Raw genomic sequence first — 21,209 nt, 5'->3', positions numbered from 1 at the left:
TACTTTCCAATAAGCTGAGCTACTAACAGTAAGTAATACATTACAATTCTACGTCGCAAAAATATAATATGCTTCCAGCTAAACTTTGTTCTCTTACATCACACGAGTCTACACCGTACTATATACTGCCATAGACAAACCCAACATTAAATTATATACTGTATTACTATACACCACCTTATACCTTATACATTGTAATATTAGACTATGTATTATTCTACCCACCCTAATGTATATCACACTGCTGTATATTCACTATACAATTACGATAATATATATTACTTTGTACATTGTATTAAACATTACACTTTTATACTATTTATTATTATACAATCCGCTATACACTGTACCATTGACCGTCGCGTGAAAGATACTAAAAGGTAGCAACGAAATATGTCAATGGGAGAGTAGTGGTAGGAGACTTGCATCGGAGCAAATAATCCATTCCCTGCGGAGAATACAAGATATATAGGCAATGCCAGTGAGTGGAACGCGGTCTGAAAGTCACCGTAAACGTGAACACAATCAGTTAAGATCCGAAATGGTTTATTACGTCCTTCCAATGATTGCTGAGCCAGAATCCATCTTCTCGGTTGAAATTGTCTCTGTGTTTGTATATGTGGATCGCCTCATGAACGAATCTCTCATGGTAGCCAGATGGCTTGCAGAGAACCTCTGTCTTGGAGAAGTCAATATCATGTGAGCCCACTAAATTGTAACAGTGATCTGCCACGGCTGAGGTGTTTGTCCTACCATGTTTCAAATCTGCTTTATGTTCACGGATGCGGTCCGAGACCTCTGGGATGAAACCATGTTGCAGGCGCTGGTGGGTTAATTCTAGGAACTTGAATTGTGAGAAGAGACAAGACGTTGGGAAATGAGTGACAAACAGTTACTCACCAGTGACTCACGGCCTACCCGTACCCGGCCGCACCAGGTTCGCAAACGGGTACCCGTACCCGGCCGGGTACGGGTAGCCGGGTATCGGGTAGGGTACGGGTATCGGGTACCCGGTTGCGACCTCTGCTGTGCAGCATGTTATATACCGTACATTGCACACACAGCATTAGGGTACGATATTCTACGTGCGCGTGATGTTTTGCGAGACTGACTTCGTTGAAAAACAAGTTTGTATATGGAGAGAGAGAGAGGCTCCGATGGCGTGTGTTAAACTACAATTTCAATTGTTTGCGTTGCGTTTACTGGGTGTATTCAGATGACTTCTGTAACTTCTCCACTGTGCCGTTGCATTTCATGCCTAAGAGTGTTGCATTGTTTTTTGGCATCGTGGGTGAGGAATTTGTATATTTCAAGGCAATGTTTGCGTCGTGTCGCCGACGCTAAAATCACAGCGGCAGCTGCCGAGATTACACCTAACGTCTGTGGTTAATTGGCATTAATTAGCGTTAATTAGCATACGCAGATGGGTTTCGACGGTAACCGCCGATGCGTTCCACCATCGCGGCCCAAGTTTGGACTCATTTGTTTTTTCGGGATCTTGGCTCGGATCAAAACTTACAGCTGGTGAATTATTCCTGAGATGGCTCTTAAACGGGCATTACAAACTCCTAATTAGCATATGCAAATAATAAATATCAACTGAAAACAAAACACGAGGGCTCCTTTTGAGTGGTCGGCTATTGGTTAAAACAAGAAAAACCTTGGACGCAGATTTTCCTGATGGCTATGTTGGCAAAATCTGTAGTGGAAGGAAAAAAAAACTCAAATAACAAATTAAAACCCGCGACTAATAAAGCATTAATTACCGTATACGAATGACACGTGGCCTTTAACGCCAGGGGGCTCGATATGTTGGTATCAGGATAAGGCACGGCCCACTCGTTTGCAACGCAAAAGTTACGATCAAGCCGATTAAAGTGGAAGGCGTGTTTAATGGGCATTAATTAGTGCTCATTTGCATATGCAGATTACAGACACGTTAATGTAACAAAGTCGTTGGCTTCGTTTTTATGCCTCCCAACACTGTTACGGGGTCTTCCTATAAATTTTCCCTATAAATGCTCGACTCAAATGAGCCAGGTTTGGTTCATATTTCTCCCAGAGGAGAGAGAAAAGGGGAAAAAAAACACGCGTGCAGTTGGTGGGAGTTTATATATCTCTGTGAATTTACAAGCCCTGTGAGTGCAGTGTGAGGATGTGGGGGGTAGGGGGGGGTCACCGTGGTTGAGCGTGTCACACCACGACAACAAAGCTTGTGGAGCCCGAGTTCAGTTCCCCCTGGTCGGTCACGACTGACACCATCATCATCGACGTCGTCATCATCATCATCATGGGTGGTGAGCGATTGATATCTGAGCTGAGCCTCCGCTACACTGACCAGCGTGGTGAAGTATGGTCAAACAGCCCCCCCCGACAAGATGCGGCATGACTTTCACCGAGGTGGTGGATGACTAAAAGACTGAGAAATAATATATATTTTTGTATTAATGTTCAGCATGAGGATAATAGTACTGTAATACGTTTGCATTTTTGTTTTACGGGAAAGAACAACCTATTTTGCGGTGGCAAAGCCATTCTCAGGAGGTAATAAAATTACTTTTCAAGATGCGCACAGCCTCACCACATCACACAGATATCGCTGGCATCATCTCGCGCGGCACGTGCCCAACAAACCAGAGAGGCAGACCACAGATTGTCCAGCTATTACATTTCTCAGGGCAATATTCTTCTGCCATCACTCACACCGTGGGATCCACATCACAGTGTCACGACTTCCGGGTGCTGAACGAATACATTACAAGGCCGAATTCATCGCACACACACAAAGTGCTTGCCACACATGAACAACAACACTTTGGCAGATCTCGGCATGGAGCATAAACCAGCACGCGAAACGTCGGTCACTCTGGCAGCAGCGGCTTTTTTGCGTGGCCATCGAACAAATATGGTCACCGCATCGCGCGTCGCTTTTAGATGCGCTTCTGCGGCCGTCTGGAACGCTCTTCCTTCCAATATTAGGAATCCACTTTAAAATCGAGATGGAAAACTAATTTCTTTAGAACTGATTGTTGTTGTCTTTCGTTTGTTGTCCTTCCCCCTGCACCTCCGACTAGCACGGTTGGCGACGTACGGTGCAAACAAAGTTCAACATGCGACTTCCATTGCCAAGCGAAGGAGTTCCCACCAGGCATCAGCTACGCCGAGCTGCAAGAGGCAGCCGTGGCAGCGAGGAATGCGATTAGCGATATACAGATGGGTTGACGGTTACATCGACAGGTTTGAGTAATTGTGGATTATTTGGCTTCAGCTCTCAATCTATAGAGCCAACGTTTCCTCTCTCTCCCTCTCTCTCTTCCTCCGCAAGCAAACGGCGTCACTGCCCTGGCTCTCCGATGTGGTTTTCGAGTCGTTACCACGTGCTGTTCACGAGGTTCTTCAGACACTAAAGACAGTTCGCGAAGAAGAACGTCAGACACTCAAAACCGTTCCCGATGAAGATGTAATTCCCTGTAGAAGCCCCCCCCCCCCCATCAGCGCGTGCAGCGAAACGTCGGACATCGCGCAGAACTAAAAAAACACCCGAGAAACGCATCATGGGGAGCGCTGTTACATCACGACCGCTGAACCCTACACAGCAGCAACAGGAGCACTGTCATCACTATGTCTCCGTCGCAGTAACTTCCAAGTCTGCACTTCCCTGCAGCGGAGCAGAACAAAGAAATAAAAACTAGAATTATTGTCGCCCGCGGTGGCCGTGGGCTCAGTGGTTACAGAAGCAGCGGGGTGCCCCCCACCCCGCCCCTATCCAACCTCGGGACGTGTCACGCAGCGCGGAAGGAGTGGCCGGTGATGGAAGCGATGCCGCTCATCGATTGCTCAAGACGAGCGGCACCACCCCCGCCCGGCGAGGTGCCACCAACGCGACCTCGAGCACAGGGAGCGCGTTCCTCCGTTGTGGCGGCTGCCGTCTTTGCTTCTGAGATTTGCCGCGCGCTTGCGTCTGCTGGGCACGCGCGTCTCACGTGGAGGAGCAAGGGGTGGGGGGCGGGGAGGCTCGCGAACGACGTTGCCGTGTGTTGACGGACAGCTGGGGAGGGAGGAACGGAGGGATGGAGGCTACCTTCCCGCAATGAGAGTCGGGGGAAGGTTGCGGAGCATCGGGCGGATAAATCTCGGAAAATTGACGCGGTGGAGAACGCAGGCGGGGGGGCATCTGCCATTATCCACCTCCTCTAATGACCCATAAGGAGCCGGGGCGTGGACGCCGAGCTTCTGCCAGTGAGCAGTCTGCCGACTCCGGGGTGGTGCGGGTTCGCTCTTCTCGTTGGCGAGCTGCCGTGTATGGTCGCGATTGTGGTCGCCGCGGTGTGACGGCAGGACGATGTGACGATGTGATGACATGACGATATGACGATGTGATGATGGAAGATCCACGCTAAAATGCCACCGTCCGTTCGGGAAAATGCCGTCACGTCGCGATTACTATCGCTTGTTAATCGAGGGGGGTAAACAAGCTCGCATCTCTTTCATTTCCTTGACTAAATAATTGTGAAACAACAACAAGAAAGTGCACGATAATCCTTACAGTTGTGTAAAGTGGTTGCTATTAACTTAGTGCTTTGTAAAATGTTGTCTGGAGTAACTGATGGCACGTTGGTTATATGATCTGGTCATTTTACGACAGCGTGTATTTTATGAGCATTAAATATTGTAGAGTTATAGCGCTTAGGTTTAAGTCGACTGTGCCGTGGTCGAATGGCTCTTCATCTCTATTCGTACTTAAAGTGCATCAAAGCACAGGAACAAGACTATAAAAATGTGAAATACACCACATTACGGGAAACTGATGAGACGATAATAGCATGAAAGCAAACTGACGGCATATCACGCGGTAACATTTACTGACGTATAAAATGCTATCGTGTCAAGCCTAGTAGTGATGTAAGACACATATTATAAATGCACACTTTTCTAACATCGAGCATAATACAACTCCAAACACGGTCAAAATAACGCAAATCGTTAATAACACATCAGCCTAAATAGTAAAAATATACATAATAGGCGACGTTTCAGGCAATGGCCCTTCTTAATAGCACACCCTTTACGTACCATGAAGGGCAATTTCCCAAGGCGTCGTCTGTGATATATATATATTCCTGTTAAGGCAGCAATGTTAGATTATTGTGTCGAGTCTTTTGTTTATTGTGCTCGTGCACCACTGCCAACACAGCCACAACAGCAGCACGACCAAATAATGCGTGTAACCGTAGCAGAAAACCAAAGAGAAGAACACCCTCGTCTCAACGTGCACCTAGCCTGGCACAGGTACTTTGGTGATGTCGCCTGCAGCGCCCCACGCGAACGGCTGGATGGTAGCTGTTGTGGGTTTGAGAGAGTCCGAGAGAAAGAGAGAGCGAGAGAGAACACGTGTGTGCACGTGTGCACGTGTGTGTGCGCGCGTGTGCGCGTGTGTGCATATGCGCGTGCGTCCTACCGCTCAGCCACGCGGCACGGGGATCACGTGCCACGAAGTCTTCGCTGAAGATGTCCTGCAGAGTGATCTTGGCGTGGATCAAACTCGGGTCTTCATCTGCAACACGCACGAACACAAAGGAGAGCATCGAATAGATCAATTTCATTTTCTTTTTTTGCTCAGTCAATGCGAATCTAAATTCACCGGAAGAAAAACTTTTCTCGAGTGTCATTGATGGGTCGCGTAAAAACAAAACAAAATAGACCGAACATTTTTCACATTACAAAAAATTACATTTCCCGTAGAGCAAACAGCCTTGCATCTTGAGAATGAGAACATTACAAACTATATGGATTCAGAGTTTTGTTCACATCATAACATTGGCGATTGGCACCCAGGGATGTGTCATCACATGTACATTTTTTGTTGTTGCCAATATTGCCCAAATACTTACTCGCGTTATATCTGGGCGTTAGCTGGCTGTGCGGTAAACTCCACACAGATTGATTTGAGGGCTTTTGCACTTTGCTTGCAAACATGTGATGTGTCCACACGCGGATCGTTTATCGGCTCCTTTTAAAGTCCAGCAAGGCTCCGTATACACATTGACCAATTATTGACCAGCGGTAGGGTGAGCGGCGGATTAACTCAGACAATCATCTTTATCGGGGTCAATAAAATGAAGCTCCATTTTGTGAGCAAGTCAACAGCAGTGGTCCTATGGATAAACTCGGCCCCACCATAGGAATGTGGAACTTCCACCACTGGCTCACGATTGAAAGCAGGGGCATGAGCATCAATTCCTCAATGGTGATTAGGGTAGAAAGAAAAAACACACACACACACTCCTGTTCTGATATTGACCAGCATAGTGAAGTATTGTAACCGACCGGCACGACGTGCAAGCAGCCATGATCCATCAGAGAATTTGCCATGAGGATGACAACGATCATCATCATCATCGTAGATAATGGCCAACTGGGGAATACGATCGCTCAGCCGACCCATTGCTCCCTCCACCCCCATTTGTGTCCCTCGTCCACGGCTCCTTGTCCACAACATTAAACTCGGGATGGCGTCCAGAGGCCACGTAACGTCAATCAATACCTTTATTATTCATACCAAAATGAACCATCCCCCCCATTGCAGCAGACGTATCCAAACCCCCCGGGATGGATGACCTTCTGGGTATTTTGCACACGTAACGATGTAGGGTCACGGGCCAGTCCCATATGAAATGTACTTCCCCAAAGTGAAAATAGGAATACAAATGTTTCCACACAAACCGCCATGCAATACATGCGAAATAAAAATATAACACCCACGACATTTCGCAGTAAGACAATATAAAATACAAACAGTGTATTGCATTCAAGATTATGCCCAATGAAACTGTGTAATAAACGCTGAAAATTCATATATGTATATAAAAAAAGAAAAATAACGGTACCGTATGGAAATGTCTTCACAATAAGCAATACAATAGGCAATATATAGAAGTAATGTTTACCAATAAACAATATACATAGACTAGGAATGCGCGCCAATGTTTGACAATAAATCACACGACACACACCATAAAACCATTAAATACTTGAAAAAGCCTGATATTTCACAATAAAATGCCACATTCAATAAAATACAATAAACACTGCACCGTGAACTTTTACATTGACCAATGTGAAATCGAGACGGAAAAACTTAGAACAATAAAAACCAAGTTGATTTACCACAGGGTCATGAAATGAGCTCAGGTTTACGAGGCTGACAATTCTCCAGAGTGTATCTTTTATTCATGGGGTAGGTAACAATGTTCTGGTCAAATGTATGGCATGAGACCCTCCACCACTCGATGTAACCGGACAGATGAAACTGTCACCTCTACGATGCACAAAAATGTAGCGAACTTTCGCAGCAATTATAATCGTGGCACTTCTCTTGAAAACTGTGCCCAAGCATCTGTAAAGGAGAGCCGACACAAGATTGCAGGGGTTTCGTCTTTAAATCCTTTTCTCCCATCCATACCTGTCCCCAGCCGTCCCAATCTTGTTCCCACCAAAGGCCCCCTCTTCCCCGCCCGTTCTCCCCTTATATCTACTCGATTATCCCTCCCACTAACCCTCCTATTGGTGGGAATCCTTCCCCTGACACCCCTACACATCTATGGGACAAGTCAGAATTACAAAAATATATTGTGCCATATCATTACGTACCCCTCACACACAAAAAAAACAATTAAGAATCGTAAATATTGGTTGCAAAAATAGTTGTTATGTTAACTCAATGGGCGCCACGGGGGAGAAATGTTAAAGTCCTCGCCTGGTATGCAGGAGCTCGTGGGTTCGCTCCCAACCGTTGCCACTTGGATTTTTCTCCAGGCCATCCAATTTTTCCCCTCCACATTTAGAATCAACATGCATTTAAAGTATTTGTCTGCGATACATTTCCACTTGACAAGCCACTTCGTTGAGCTGTCTTTTGTGGCCAGGTCGCTTCTGAAACAATATAGCTCAGTGGGACTTCATAATCAACGTTTTTGGGTTTAGATCGCGCTATTTATAAATGTGTCGAAACCCTCCACCACCCGACACGGCCAATCAGTAAAAAAGTGTCACGTTGACAAAGGACAATTAGTTCACTGCTTTAGCCCACCGGTGTGTTGAAGCGTGAAACCACAACATTTACAATTTGAGTACGACGTTTCGCTGGTAATTGCATCCAGCATCATCGGGCAATTCGCCAGAATGGTGAGGCTCTGCTCTGTCTCCCGTTCTTATATAGAGCAAAAGCCTACGTGTTAATCAGTGGGACTTACCTGGTGAATGAAAAAAATAGTTTAGAAGTAAAACTCAGAGTTGTGATGCACAAACATTTACCCCCCCCCCCCCGCAATTATAATTTTAAGTGATATGACAGACAACGTATGGCCAAGGAGATGTCGATGTAGTAACGCGAGATGAGATGAGAGAGATGCAGACAGGATAGAGACGTAGCAAGATGACAGAAATGTGACATGAAGGGTGGTTTAGCGATTAGTTACAAGCTCAGATTTAACTTGGGACATTTATTATTCAGATGTCAATTTGAGCTGATATGTTGGTAGGTGGGTGGCTCAGGTATGGAAGTGCTGAGCTGGCACTGCCGAGACGATGGGTTTGAATCCAGGCAGTTAAGATTGTGATTAAAATCAGCTTCTCACGTTTTTAAAAGTTGATGGTTTCAGCGAGAGCTCCGAGTACGGCACAAAAAAGAAAATCCATCAAAACCATTTTGGGGTTTCCACTTAAAGTTGCCTGAACTGCAGTTCTGAGAATGTTAAATATCGGGCTGGCCGTCGTGTGCCGGGACATTGCTGATATCGTTGGACCAGAAGTCACTTGAAGGGCTCTAGAGGAGGTAGTCTCTGCGACTCCGCAGAAAGATCGGTAGCACGAAGATGAACGCTGCTCCGAGGAGATTCCGAATGGATGTTTCCTTTCATGACAATATATCGATAGCAGACGCCGGATTTAAATGGTCAAAAAAGATGTAATCAAACAGATTCTAATTTAAAAGAATACTCTTCATGTGCATTCTAAACTTTCTCGTTGTCCTCCATTGCATGCCTCAGCCGGCTTGCTTAATAAGCTGACAAAATGGAAAATAAGCAAAAGAAATGCAAATAAACATCGGTAATTACATACTTTGGTGTATTCATTAGTACGTGTTGTGTTTTTGTATTTGCCGTGGTGATAATTGGAATGGATTAATTTCGTAACTAATTGATAAACGGCCTTCATGCCATTATTGTTTACACAGAACATAACGCGGAGAGCCAGAAAATTGCTCAAATTACAAACGTGGAGGCGAACATATTTCGCATTCGCCACTCTCTTAACGAGGGGGTGAACATGAGCGCCAGAAACGCACCATTCTTAAAAAAAAACCCCGGCGTGTTTGAATTACCCTTTTGCGGAACTTTTTTTTTATATAACAACAACAGCTTTTCTTTCAATCCTCCATGGAAAGTTAAACAATGATTAAAGCAGCCGTCGGTTTGATTAGAAAAATAACTATTTTAGAAACCAACTAAATAAATTCATACTGTAGAAAATAAACCAAAAGGGGCCATTAATGCCTTTCTTGACAGCGGAACGGAAAAGGCAAAATAAGATTTAACGACTCGCCGTCATCCAGCAATTACATGTAAATTGAACATTTCCCAAGTGTTAATTCACAACCACCGTGAACATAACGGGAGCATTATTTGCACATCGTAAAAAATGCTGACATTATTATCAACTACAATCATAATAATTTATGCTGCCCCGATGCAATCCGGAGGTCACCAGTTTGATATGAACTCCCGGACTTGGCAGTTCAAATAAATGGTGCAAGCTGCTCAAATCCTCCCATCGCCGCGGTCCGACTGGCACGTTGTGTTCGGTGGGGTAAAGGTCCTCCCACCTCTTCTCGGTTCTTTTGGTAAAGTCACGTAGAAGGGAAATAATGAAATAATAAAAATAAAACGTAATAAAATATTTTATTTTTATTATTTATTATTTCCCTTCTACGTGACTTTACCGAAAGAACCAAGAAGATGAATCCCTGCAGTCACGAAAGCTTTAAATCGAAAGTCCTCCCACCTCTTCCAAATAAATTTGGGGCCGGCGTGGAAGGAGGAAGTCAAATACTCCCTCAAAGGGCTCTCTAGAACTCCCACTACACATTGAAATAGCATCCAAAATTTGGCATGAAAAATATGAAAATCTAATATTTGAAAACAAAATCAGTATACTGGATATTTCCATATATTTATATAAATCCCATACTGGCTTCTGTGGGAAAAAAAGTTCACTTTTCATTGTACAAGGTGCAGACAGACAGCCACACTATGAACTTAATAATTCACCTCACTCCATCCACTTAAAATCTGTCCATCGGAAGAAAGTAACCCGCACGTTACTCAAATTGTGATTACACACAAGACAGCAGCGATATCGAATCCCAACTCTTGCAACATCGTGACAGGACCCTCCTTAAAAACATACGATCTTGAGACTCGGTGAGACTTCCTCAGGCAAAGCAGCAACACAAAAAATATAAATATGTTTGAACCAAAGGCTACATTCGGGGCAATGATATTGCGCGAGTTCTTTGTTTTATTTCCAGGACAACGCTACATTATAACTGTAGGAGGTGTATAATGAGCTCTTCATTTGTAATTCATGGGTGCATGCAGGTGCTAAAAATGAGGCTCCGGTTTTCCTTACAAAAGTAAATACATCACCTTACCTTTGCTCATTAAAGTTACGACTAAGGGTTCTCGCTTCTGTCCTACCCGCTTTTGGATAACTAGACCAGTGGCTCTGTGCAAACTGTCCACCCTCCATTCGATTGTCTTGTAAAGTATAGCACTTTATTATATATTTCGTGGTTGCTCCGATTGATCTGTGTTTTGTATGAAGTGTGATTTTTTTGTCGCCCACACACGAACATATAAATGGCGGTATATTTTAGTATTACTATAATTATAGGTATTCCACTATAATACAATCTGCATACATTGTAGGGATGGCAACGTTGTATTTCAAAGTCCCTATCTGTCTCCCACCAATCTCATTGCTGCACACTAAACTGTTTTAAACTCTAACTGTGTGAGACATGTCACAATGTTCTCAATCACCTGTTGAGAGGAACTGCAAGGATAGGGACGTTCGTAATCACTGTGATATCTGTACATTTATCATCCTGTACGCGCAGTGCCGGGTGAAGCTAGTTCGGGGCCTGTAGCATGTGTTATGAAGGGGCCCTAATAAATAAAAAAAAACACAAATATAAAAGACACATTTTTTTTACTTGCATAGTAAAGTAATTGTATTTTGTCACGTGCTATGCAACCAGATAATACTAATTCTAGATTTGAAGCTTTCGTGACTGCAAGGAATCATATTCTTAGGTTTTTTCGATAAAGTCACGTAGGTAAAAATTTTAAATTAATAAAAGTCAAATAAAAATTTAATAAAAATCACGACGTTTCGGAGGCAACACAAGCTTCCGTCTTCAGGTGGAACCGTCACAGCACGATAGCTGTATCAAGTGAGAGAAATTCCAAGAAAACAGTCCTTGTATATATACTGGTTGAGGGTGGGAGGAGCCAAGGTGGGCCTGAATATTAACAGATAATACTACACATCGCTAACCTTAAATACCCAGTCGTTCATAAAAGTGGAAGGCGGTATAGTACTATAGTAATAGAGCAAGTGCAGAATCACTGAACCGGAATTGATAGCTTGAAAGCATTTAGCGCGGGGCCCTTGAAAGTGCGCGGCCCGTAGCATTTGTTACTTTTGCTACGACGATAATCCAGCACTGTGTACGCGTTCCGACTGACGAAACAATGAAGGTGGAGATCGTTCATGGGAGAGGAACAGACGCTACCGGCAAGCAGCACTTCACATCGCGCCCAGGTAACGCCCCCTGAAGACGACACTACAGAACAACTTCAGGAGCCCGTTCGTTGGCAATTATCTCTTGAGCGCTCAGATTTCTGCACCTCCGATTAGCACGGTTGTCTTTCGCGCACCGTGCGTGAAAGACGACCTCCACATGGACCTCTCCTTCATTAATAATCATGAGCAGGTGACGTCCTCCAAATGGACACCTCCCCCCCCCCCCCCTATTATTATCTACTATAATGAGCCAAAAATGTCTGTGTGTAACGCTCGTGACGTCACTCCACGTCGACCAGCCCCCTCATATTAATAATCATGAGCAGGTAGCGTCACTCCGCATGGAGCACCCTCCCTTCTCATTAATAATCATGAGCAGATGACGTCACTCCACATCGAACAGCCCTTCCCCCCTCATTAATAATCATGAGCAGATGACTTCACTCCACATCGAACAGCCCCCCTCTTTAATCATCATTATAAGGTGACGTCCTCCAAATGGACACCGTCCCCCCCACATTCATAATAAGTAGCGGGTGACGTCACTGCACATGGGGGGGGGGGCAAGGCGCCTCCTCCCCCGTCCTCGGCGTCAACTCACAACCCTCACTACAAAGGCAGAACCCTCACGTCACGTGATCTCCGTAACGCTACTGAGACATCGAAGTAAAAAGGACGTCATGATGAACAAGGGATTATAAGCTTCAAATGAAATAGGTCTGTGTCACCGCGCCCTTACAAATTGCACACGCATTGATGCAATGAATATCACTTCGCGGTCTGCTTTTCGCTTGCAAGCTTCCGATTTACTGCGATACACCCGTTCTTGGACGTGAAAAAGGCTAGTTTGTAATATTCGTAGTAAGGTTCGACAGGCCTCATCACCGTCACGAGGTGGTGAGCCTCTGATGCTCTTTGCAGGGTGTTTGTCGCATTCATTTCGCGAGAAGCGAATATGCAAACATGTTTATTTTTCGTTGTGTTTAACCAGCTGTGACCTCAAGAAACCAGTCTCATTGACAAAACGTGCCCTGGAAGGAGGCAAAGGGGAAGCCCTGAAATTCCTTGCTCGACGCCACTGCTGTCGAAGCCCGCCCTCTAGAGGGCGTGCTAGACAGCCCCTCTCGAAGGCGAAGAGTTTAAAATGGAGCCATAAAAACGGAGCAGAATTCAAACGCGAAGAGGCTTTTAATTTGGGGAATTATCAGTCACCGCTGGCAAGTATTATCCTCCCTCCCCGCTACCCCTCCCCCCTCCCCCCACCCACCGCACGCCTCCAATTCAGGGTCATGATTCAATTCATGAATCGATTATTTCGGATTAAAAAAAGTTTTTTACCATCTCATTTGCATTGTTCCCGTTTGCTCCGTTTCGTTAGTACAGTCTGTCTGGCTTCATTAGTATACACCTAAATATAGGGGCCGTCCATAAATGACGTCACGCGATTTTGGACGATTTTGACCCCCCCCCCCCCCCCCCCCCCTTCGTCACACGGCGTCACAAAAAGTCAGACCCCCCCCCCCCTCAAATATGACGTCACAAAGCTCTGCCCCCCCCCCCAAATAAAACATGCTTCAATTCGCTTTAAACTATTGTCATTGTAGTGCGTATTTAATGTGGCGCTGCACTCTGATGTTGTAGGATAAAACATTTATAAAATATATATATATTTAATTAAGTAGAACGTGTTGTCTATATTTAATTAAATTTGCGCATTTTCATGTAACGTCATATTTCTCAAACCCCTCCCTCGTTACACATCGTCACAATATGTCTGACCCCGCCCCCCCCCCCCCAGGTGCGTGACGTCATTTATGGACTGACCCATAGCACGTCATTTTCATTCTTTTTTTAAACCAACATTGGGAGAAAGTAATCAATCCCTGCACGTGCAATTTGAAGAGCGTGTCGCAAGCGCATGAAACCGCTTTCAATTGATTAATCGATGCAACTTTTAGACGCCTAACAGTGACTGGGCTAAGACCATCAATCAACTCATTACACTCGGAAGCCCGCTCGTGTCACGGGTGGCTGCCCGGATTTGAACAATCCCAGGATCTCAGAGGTGCTGTCTGTCCGCGCTCCGACCCGTCCATTATTCCCTTGACTTAATGCCCACGCGGGGGCCTCGGTTATAACGCGCGAGGGGCCAATAATGAGGCCTCCGTTACATCGCGAGCCCCATAAAAAGGCGGTCTCGGTTATAATTCATGCGCGCTCCCTAACACCCAAGTCATACTTTCGGGCCTCTATCACGAGCCAGCTACCCTAAGGGCTGGTGTGGAACGCTTCCTCGCGTTCATTTGACATCGCCACCGATCGTTGATTCTTGTGGCTTTCAAGAGGAATGTAAAAAAAACTTTAAGGTGTACGTACACACGCACACACGAGTCGCTGGGGATTGGAAGCACAAGCGAATGTGTGGACGTCTTCAGGAAACAAACGGCAGTGACGCCACCGTGCACAGAATGCGCCGTTGGGTTGTGGGCGGTTTCATTGGCCAGGGCGGATATCCGACGGTCGGATATGCGACGTGTAATTACACAGCAAAAGAAAAACAACGGATAATCTTATTAATTAGTCACGGCCGTGCGTTAATGTGCAATGAATATTAATGAGCTTCTAGGCAAATGACGTCACTGGGTGGCACAGCGCAACCAGGAGCGCGAGGTGGCGGGTGACGCAGCCTGGGTGCGTTGTAACAGGAATCTATTTGGGTGTTCGAACCTCGTAAACACGTGTTTTCTTGCCAGAGGCACATGAAGCCTATTTCTATTTTCACCCCCCCCCCCCCCCCCCATAATTTTGATACTGGCAAAAAAAGGCCCCGTAGAAACCACTGCTCAACCCGTGCTCGTCATACTTTGTTGACACGTGCAGTCTTTGTACCTGGCGCCTGCTGGCGTTGTTGTTATTCGGTCTGACACTGCTGGTGCCGAGACACAGTGCCACGAAGAAGGCCGCCTCTGGTGTAGGCCAATCAGTGTCAAAGACAATCCCTATTCAGCATTATCTGAGCGTCTGCGTTCGCATGTTTTGTTTCCCCCGCAAGTGTGTGTGGTCAATACAGACTTGATCCCTTGCGATAGGTATCTATGCGGTGTTTGAACATCTTAACACCTGTGTTATTTCCAGAAAGGGTAAGGCCTATTGTTGTATATTTATTAATCATGATTCACGTGCCACATCACGACGCCGAAGACTATAGACCACGGGGGGAGGGGGTGGGGGGTGATTCCTAATGCGGAGATAGTGGCAATAGATACAAGGTGCAGCCTTGCAATATCTTGGCTCACGCCACTGCTAGCGGAAGGGCCTTTTACTAGATGGAGCTCTAGAGGGAGGCCTTCCAGATGGTATTTTGTCCCACTCTTCAATTCCGGACGAGGTGGGAGTTGCCCACAGTTTACCCCCCACCACCACGCATGCTACCGATCGAAAAACAACCGGTGTACCCATTCATACCGGGAGGGATGCAAGCGACTTGCACCGTTGTTTCAACCCCCACTCCAGTGAGATTGCCTCGAACCCGCGACCCTCTGGATCTCAAGTCCATCGTGCTCGCCAATTGCACCGCGGACGAATCCATAAACGAGGGATCCCCGTGTTCCAATTCATTGCACTAACGAGAGGTTCATTATTCATTACGGATGAATACTCGCGGTAGCCAATCCCCCTAACTGGCTCCATACCCCCCTCCCCCCCACACCTCCAGCCCTCGCTTGACCCCGCCACGGACTCCCTCCGCTTAATCATCCCGGGGACTCCGCTTCGCACGCGTGCGACCCGGGTCAAAGGTGAACAGGGCCACGCATCACGAGCAGGCGCCACCGTGTGTCGGCGGCAGTCTCCAAATGTGGCCCAAATTTGAGAAATCACGCGGAAAGTACCCAAATGGGAACACACATAGCGCTCCTCGCCAGCAACCCCCCCCCCCCCCCCCCAACTCACTCCTGCGGACACCTTGGCAGGACCCACCTGAGAAGGGGAGTGGTGAGACACGGCGAGGCTTTACCTGGGTTTGCAAGCCTCATCAATAAAGGTGAACAATTGCAGTGGCCATCAGGTAAACCGTGACTCGGGGCAGAGTTGGAAGGCGGCCTCAGTTGTGGGTCGACGCCTTGATCACTGTAGAGCAAACCCAGTTAAGAATTCCTCAGCCGGCGCTGGGTCTATATTATCGGAACTGTGCAGTCTCCTGTAATAAAGTTCAGCACGGCAACAGCACCGGGATCAGAAATCTGCGCGCAAATCAATCCCCGCTGCCACCCGAACACAGACGCCGATTCCGCGGTCTGCCCGGGTCCACCCCCCGTAAGTGTCAACCCTTCCGCGTGTGCTCACGTCAAGCGCACACGCACGCACACGCATGGCCAAAAAGCAGCACGCATGAACATTGGGCGTAAGTTAACAACGACACTGTGATGTTTGCGGTTTATTATCATGCATTTTAGACCTTTAAGTGTCACTGTTGTCGGTCATGGGTGCTGTTGTTTAAACCATACTTCACCACGATGGTGATTGCGGGTTCCAGTGAGGATGCCAAGGATGGGGGGGGGGGGGGTTCAGGACCGGTTTTAGATAATCGCTCACTAGCAATCCAACTCCGCATGGCCCGGTTCGTAGCGCGGTGCGCTAACAACTGCGCCACCGCTCCACCCACACGGAAATGCAGCACCGGGCAAGCTGCTCATTACGAGACCTCAAGGTGCCGGGAGACCCTCCAACCTTCAATCCAGCCAGAGCACGCGCGCCATGATTACCACGAGCGGGTGACACCAGCACGAGAATAGATGTGACATCTGGAAACCGATGTCCTGAGCTCCCTGTACCCCCCACCGCGTTCACCCCTCCCCACCCCTCCTCTCTGAGCCTCGTCTTTACGGAAGAGGCCACCTGCAATGCGAGCGCGCACTTAGCCGAGCCGCTCACCGAACACTCCTTTTGTTGTCGATGAGTTACGGCTGTAATAAGAGAGAACACTCTCCTGTGTGTGTGTGTGCAGAGGCCGCTGCTGATGTTCCTGCTGCAGGGGATAAGGGTGGTGGTGTGGGGTGGAGGCTGCTTGGTTATACAATTTTCATGAGGAGCTAAGAGCGCGGTGCACGTGCGTGCGCAAAATTTGGCGTTCGCTGTAAGTAAGCGGCCACCCCCCCGGCCCCCCCCCCCCGGCCCCCCGCCCCCCCCCCGGCCCCCCACCGTCCCCGTTGGTTCGCGGTGCGTGCCCGGGTGCTCGACTCGCGAGCAGAAGAGCCCAGACCACCACGGGGCCAACATTTCGCTAACAAAAAACGAAAATAATCGACGCTAAAAATGAAACGCGCTCGCTCGCTCGCTCGTTCGGGAGGGGTGAAGAGGCGGCGACTTCAAGCCGTCGCGGTGCGTGCTGTGTGCGTGAATGGTTCGTAATTCTGGATTTGCAATCTCTGAAACAATGGTACAGGTTTGTTTAAAAAAAAAACGCGCCACCATCTCTCTATAAATGTGTACTGCGTGCGGTGGGGTAACGCGCGGGTAATCGCAATCTCTTTTCAAGGATGTCTGGCCAGTGTGCAAGAGCAAACCAAAATGCCCTCGAGATCAGTGGTTCTTCACCTTTACTGCAGCCTTGCACATCTTTGGTTTCTCAATCGTTACTAAATGTACAATGTTAATAAACGCACAGGTTTGATGCCACAAAGTAGTTGTACGTACGTGCCCGTGATTAATTTGTATTTCGATTATTTACCTTCTAAAAAAATATGTCCATGTCTCGCACCCCAGGTTAAGAACCACTGCTCTCTCTTTCTCTCGAGGGGCTGTCGCCTAGAGCTCCTTCTAGTGGAAGCCATTCCGACAACAGTGGCCTTGGCAAGCAATTGCAGGGCTGCACCTTTAACCCTCACGGTGCAGGGCACTGTTACCCGGGCAATTAAATTGCGTAGAAATATCAAACGGGCCCACGCACGACAGCGGCGGGTGCGCACGTTTTCATCTCGCGACGTATTGAGTCGAGCGGGGATCAGTCTGCGGTAGTCTAGGGGGTGACATCAACGCTGGAGGCACGGGATGGATGACCGCGACTCAGCGGAGTGGTGGTGAATGGATCATGGCTCCGGTTTTGTGGCGATTAATCTGACTGGCAAGGGGTTCGAGCAGTGTCATAATGCTAACCACCGTGTTGACCACTAGTCCACCGTGCTCACCCGTAGTCCACCGTGCTGACCACTACTCCACCGTGCTGACCCATAGTCCACCGTGCTGACCCATAGTCCACCGTGCTGACCATTAGTCCACAATGCTGACCATTAGTCCACAATGCTGACCACTAGTCCAATGTGCTGACTATTGGACCATCAACAGGGTAGCATGTACAAGAGCCTTGGATAAGGAGGTTGTACATTTATATTTACACAATGCTGTCGGTGTATCATATATACAGCACGTCGTCCGTTGTAGCACACACACACACGCGCACTGCCAGGGCGGTGTGCGTGTGTGGAGCGGTGGGGTACATATTCATGGTTCTTTCGGTAAAGTCACGTAGATAAAAAAAATAAAAAATAAAGTGACTAAAAATACGACGACGTTTCGATCGCTTGTGTTGCGATCGAAACATCGTGATATTTTTAATCACTTTATTTTTTATAATTATTTTTTCTATCTATATATGAATTTCCTACAGGCAAGAAAGTTGTAAGCGGTGGGGTAGTTAATTAGCGCACTGGGCTATGAAACCAGGCCACCTGAATTCGATTCCCAATCGTGGATAATATCACCGACGTCCCTCTGTACCGGTCCTGAGCAGCCACCCTAGGTTGCCTCAGCCTTAAATAAGAACCTGTCTCAGTGTGTAAACATCAGCACCAGGGCGTTGCGCTTGCCTTCATCAATAGGTCCTCGCTAGCAGCACTTGCCTCAACAGCCTGTTAAAGGCTATATGGGGGATCTTTGCATTTGTGCGTGCGCTTTTGTCGTGGAGGTTATTGTTGAAGCTACTTCATAAAAAAAAAACCTGCACTTAATGTCATCCGTGAATTAAAGTGGCAAAATAGATTCGCGAGAAAATAAACAAATAAAAATAAACAAATAAAAATAAACCGCGCATTTCTGGGGAGATTGAACCTCTCAGTAAAACGAAACGCACGCACGGAACGAAAAGAGTGTGACGGCTATTATAATTTAAAGGTGCGTTTCAATGACAAAATATGACATTATGTTTGCTCTCTCTCTCTCTTTCTCTCTCTCTCTCTCTTCACCTGCTGCCGTGCATATATTTTTAATGAGGTCGTGAATTTTTGTTGTAATAAATGTGTGACTTTTAAGGTCCCCCAGGCAAGACAGATGGCTCGACGCGCCCGCACCCCACACCCCGCCCCGCTCCCGCTGTGGTGTCCGACGAGCCGAACCCGGCCCCTCTCTGCGAGCTGCCTCGACCGCTCGTAGCGTCGATGCCATGGGTAGGCTCAGCGTCTCTGTGCGACAACAGGCGAGTCGCCCTCCAAATGGGCCCCGCGTTCATTTTCGGCACCGGCAATGAACGCGCAGTAGTAAGCTGCAGCAGCCGTCGTAGCAGCAGCAATCGTGTGAGCAGCATCAGTTATAGCTGCAGCAGTCGTAGCAGCAGCAGCAATCGTGTGAGCAGCATCAGTTATAGCTGCAGCAGTCGTAGCAGCAGCAGCAATCGTGTGAGCAGCAGGAATTGTAGCTGCAGCAGTCGTAGCAGCAGCAGCAATAGTGTGAGCAGCAGGAATTGTAGCTGCAGCAGTCGTAGCAGCAGCAGCAGCAATCGTGTGAGCAGCAGGAATTGTATCTGCAGCAGTCGTCGTAGCAGCAGCAATAGTGTGAGCAGCAGGAGTTATAGCTGCAGCAGTCGTGGTAGCAGCAGCAATAGTGTGAGCAGCAGAAATTGTAGCTGCAGCAGTCGTAGCAGCAGCAGCAATCGTGTGAGCAGCAGGAATTGTAGCTGCAGCAGTCGTAGTAGCAGCAGCAATAGTGTGAGCAGCAGAAATTATAGCTGCAGCAGTCGTAGCAGCAGCAATAGTGTGAGCAGCAGGAATTGTAGCTGCAGCAGTCGTAGCAGCAGCAGCAATAGTGTGAGCAGCAGGAATTGTAGCTGCAGCAGTCGTAGTAGCAGCAGCAATAGTGTGAGCAGCAGAAATTGTAGCTGCAACAGTCGTAGTAGCAGCAGCAATAGTGTGAGCAGCAGGAGTTATAGCTGCAGCAGTCGTCGTAGCAGCAGCAATAGTGTGAACAGCAGGAATTGTAGCTGCAGCAGTCGTAGTAGCAGCAGCAATAGTGTGAGCAGCAGGAATTGTAGCTGCAGCAGTCGTAGCAGCAATCGTATGAGCAGCAGGAATTGTAGCAGCAGCAGTCGTAGCAGCAATAGTGTGAGCAGCAGGAATTGTAGCAGCAGCAGTCGTAGTAGCAGCAGCAATAGTGTGAGCAGCATGAATTGTATCTGCAGCAGTCGTAGCAGCAGCAGCAATAGTGTGAGCAGCATGAATTGTAGCTGCAGCAGTCGTAGTAGCAGAAGCAATAGTGTGAGCAGCGTGAGTCGTAGTAGTCGCAGCAGGAGTCGCAGTAACAGTAGTAGCACGTGGCATTATGATCATTACTGTGGCCATCGTTGGGTTGTTAATAGCAGTCACGATCGTGCGTTTTGGAGAAACGTAGCAAAGAATCGCTCGCTTGGTGAACTGGTGCTGCTTGTGTTCATTCTCAGGAGGACTGCGTGGAATAACACATTTGCAAGTATTACCACTGCACCACCCATCAATGTGGCTCCATCTCCGCGTGAACCGCCAAGCCCACCTCGATTCGGCAGCAGAATTGAAGTGTTCATCACCATCACCGCAAATGAGCATCGCTGAGTGGGGAACTGCAGCAAGCAGGCGCACACATCTTCCCCTCCATCCACACTCACCTAGGCCAAGCCTCCACATTAACCCAATGAAAAGTAATGAATATTACCTTTCGTACAATGATTGATTTTGTTTCCCTTCGCATTCGCTGTCAAATAATAGCTTAACCCGAGTGCCGTTTCCAATAAGTTTATAGGTCCGAGGCAACGCGAATGTGACCGCGGATATTACTAAATTCTACGCGGGCAGCAAAAGCGACACCTCAATTCATATTGTATTACATTAGCATACGGCATTTGTTTTGGGGCTGTACATCATCGTGAGAGTCGAGCCATGGGACGTTATCGTTTCCCCCCCCCTTCTCTTTTTAATTATAATGAAAGGTGAATAGGAGGCGGAAGGCACCGAGCGGATTTGCCGCAGACGTCTTCCCGCATGGCAGCGAGCGGGCAAGCGGACTGGAGTCTCAGTGGCCACGAAAACGTCTCGCTGGGGTAT

At 47.5% G+C, this 21,209-nt stretch overlaps 1 protein-coding gene across 1 annotated transcript in view; it reads right to left on the bottom strand.

The window, feature by feature from the left end:
• The window catches only part of LOC133349755 (inactive dipeptidyl peptidase 10-like), a 541,620-nt gene that overhangs the window by 356,508 nt on the left and 163,903 nt on the right, over positions 1–21,209 (bottom strand). Inside the window, exon 3 of the mRNA XM_061563474.1 lies at positions 5,459–5,554. Within this exon, the coding sequence (XP_061419458.1) occupies positions 5,459–5,554 (96 nt within the window). The remainder of the gene's footprint in view (positions 1–5,458; positions 5,555–21,209) is intronic.

This window comes from Lethenteron reissneri, chromosome 31 (genome assembly GCF_015708825.2).
Source record: "Lethenteron reissneri isolate LAM-NWPU_2019-01 chromosome 31, ASM1570882v1, whole genome shotgun sequence".
NCBI classification, from domain to species: domain Eukaryota; kingdom Metazoa; phylum Chordata; class Hyperoartia; order Petromyzontiformes; family Petromyzontidae; genus Lethenteron; species Lethenteron reissneri.
Note: the sequence above shows the minus strand (reverse complement) of the source record. Positions and strands in the feature narration are given on the sequence as shown.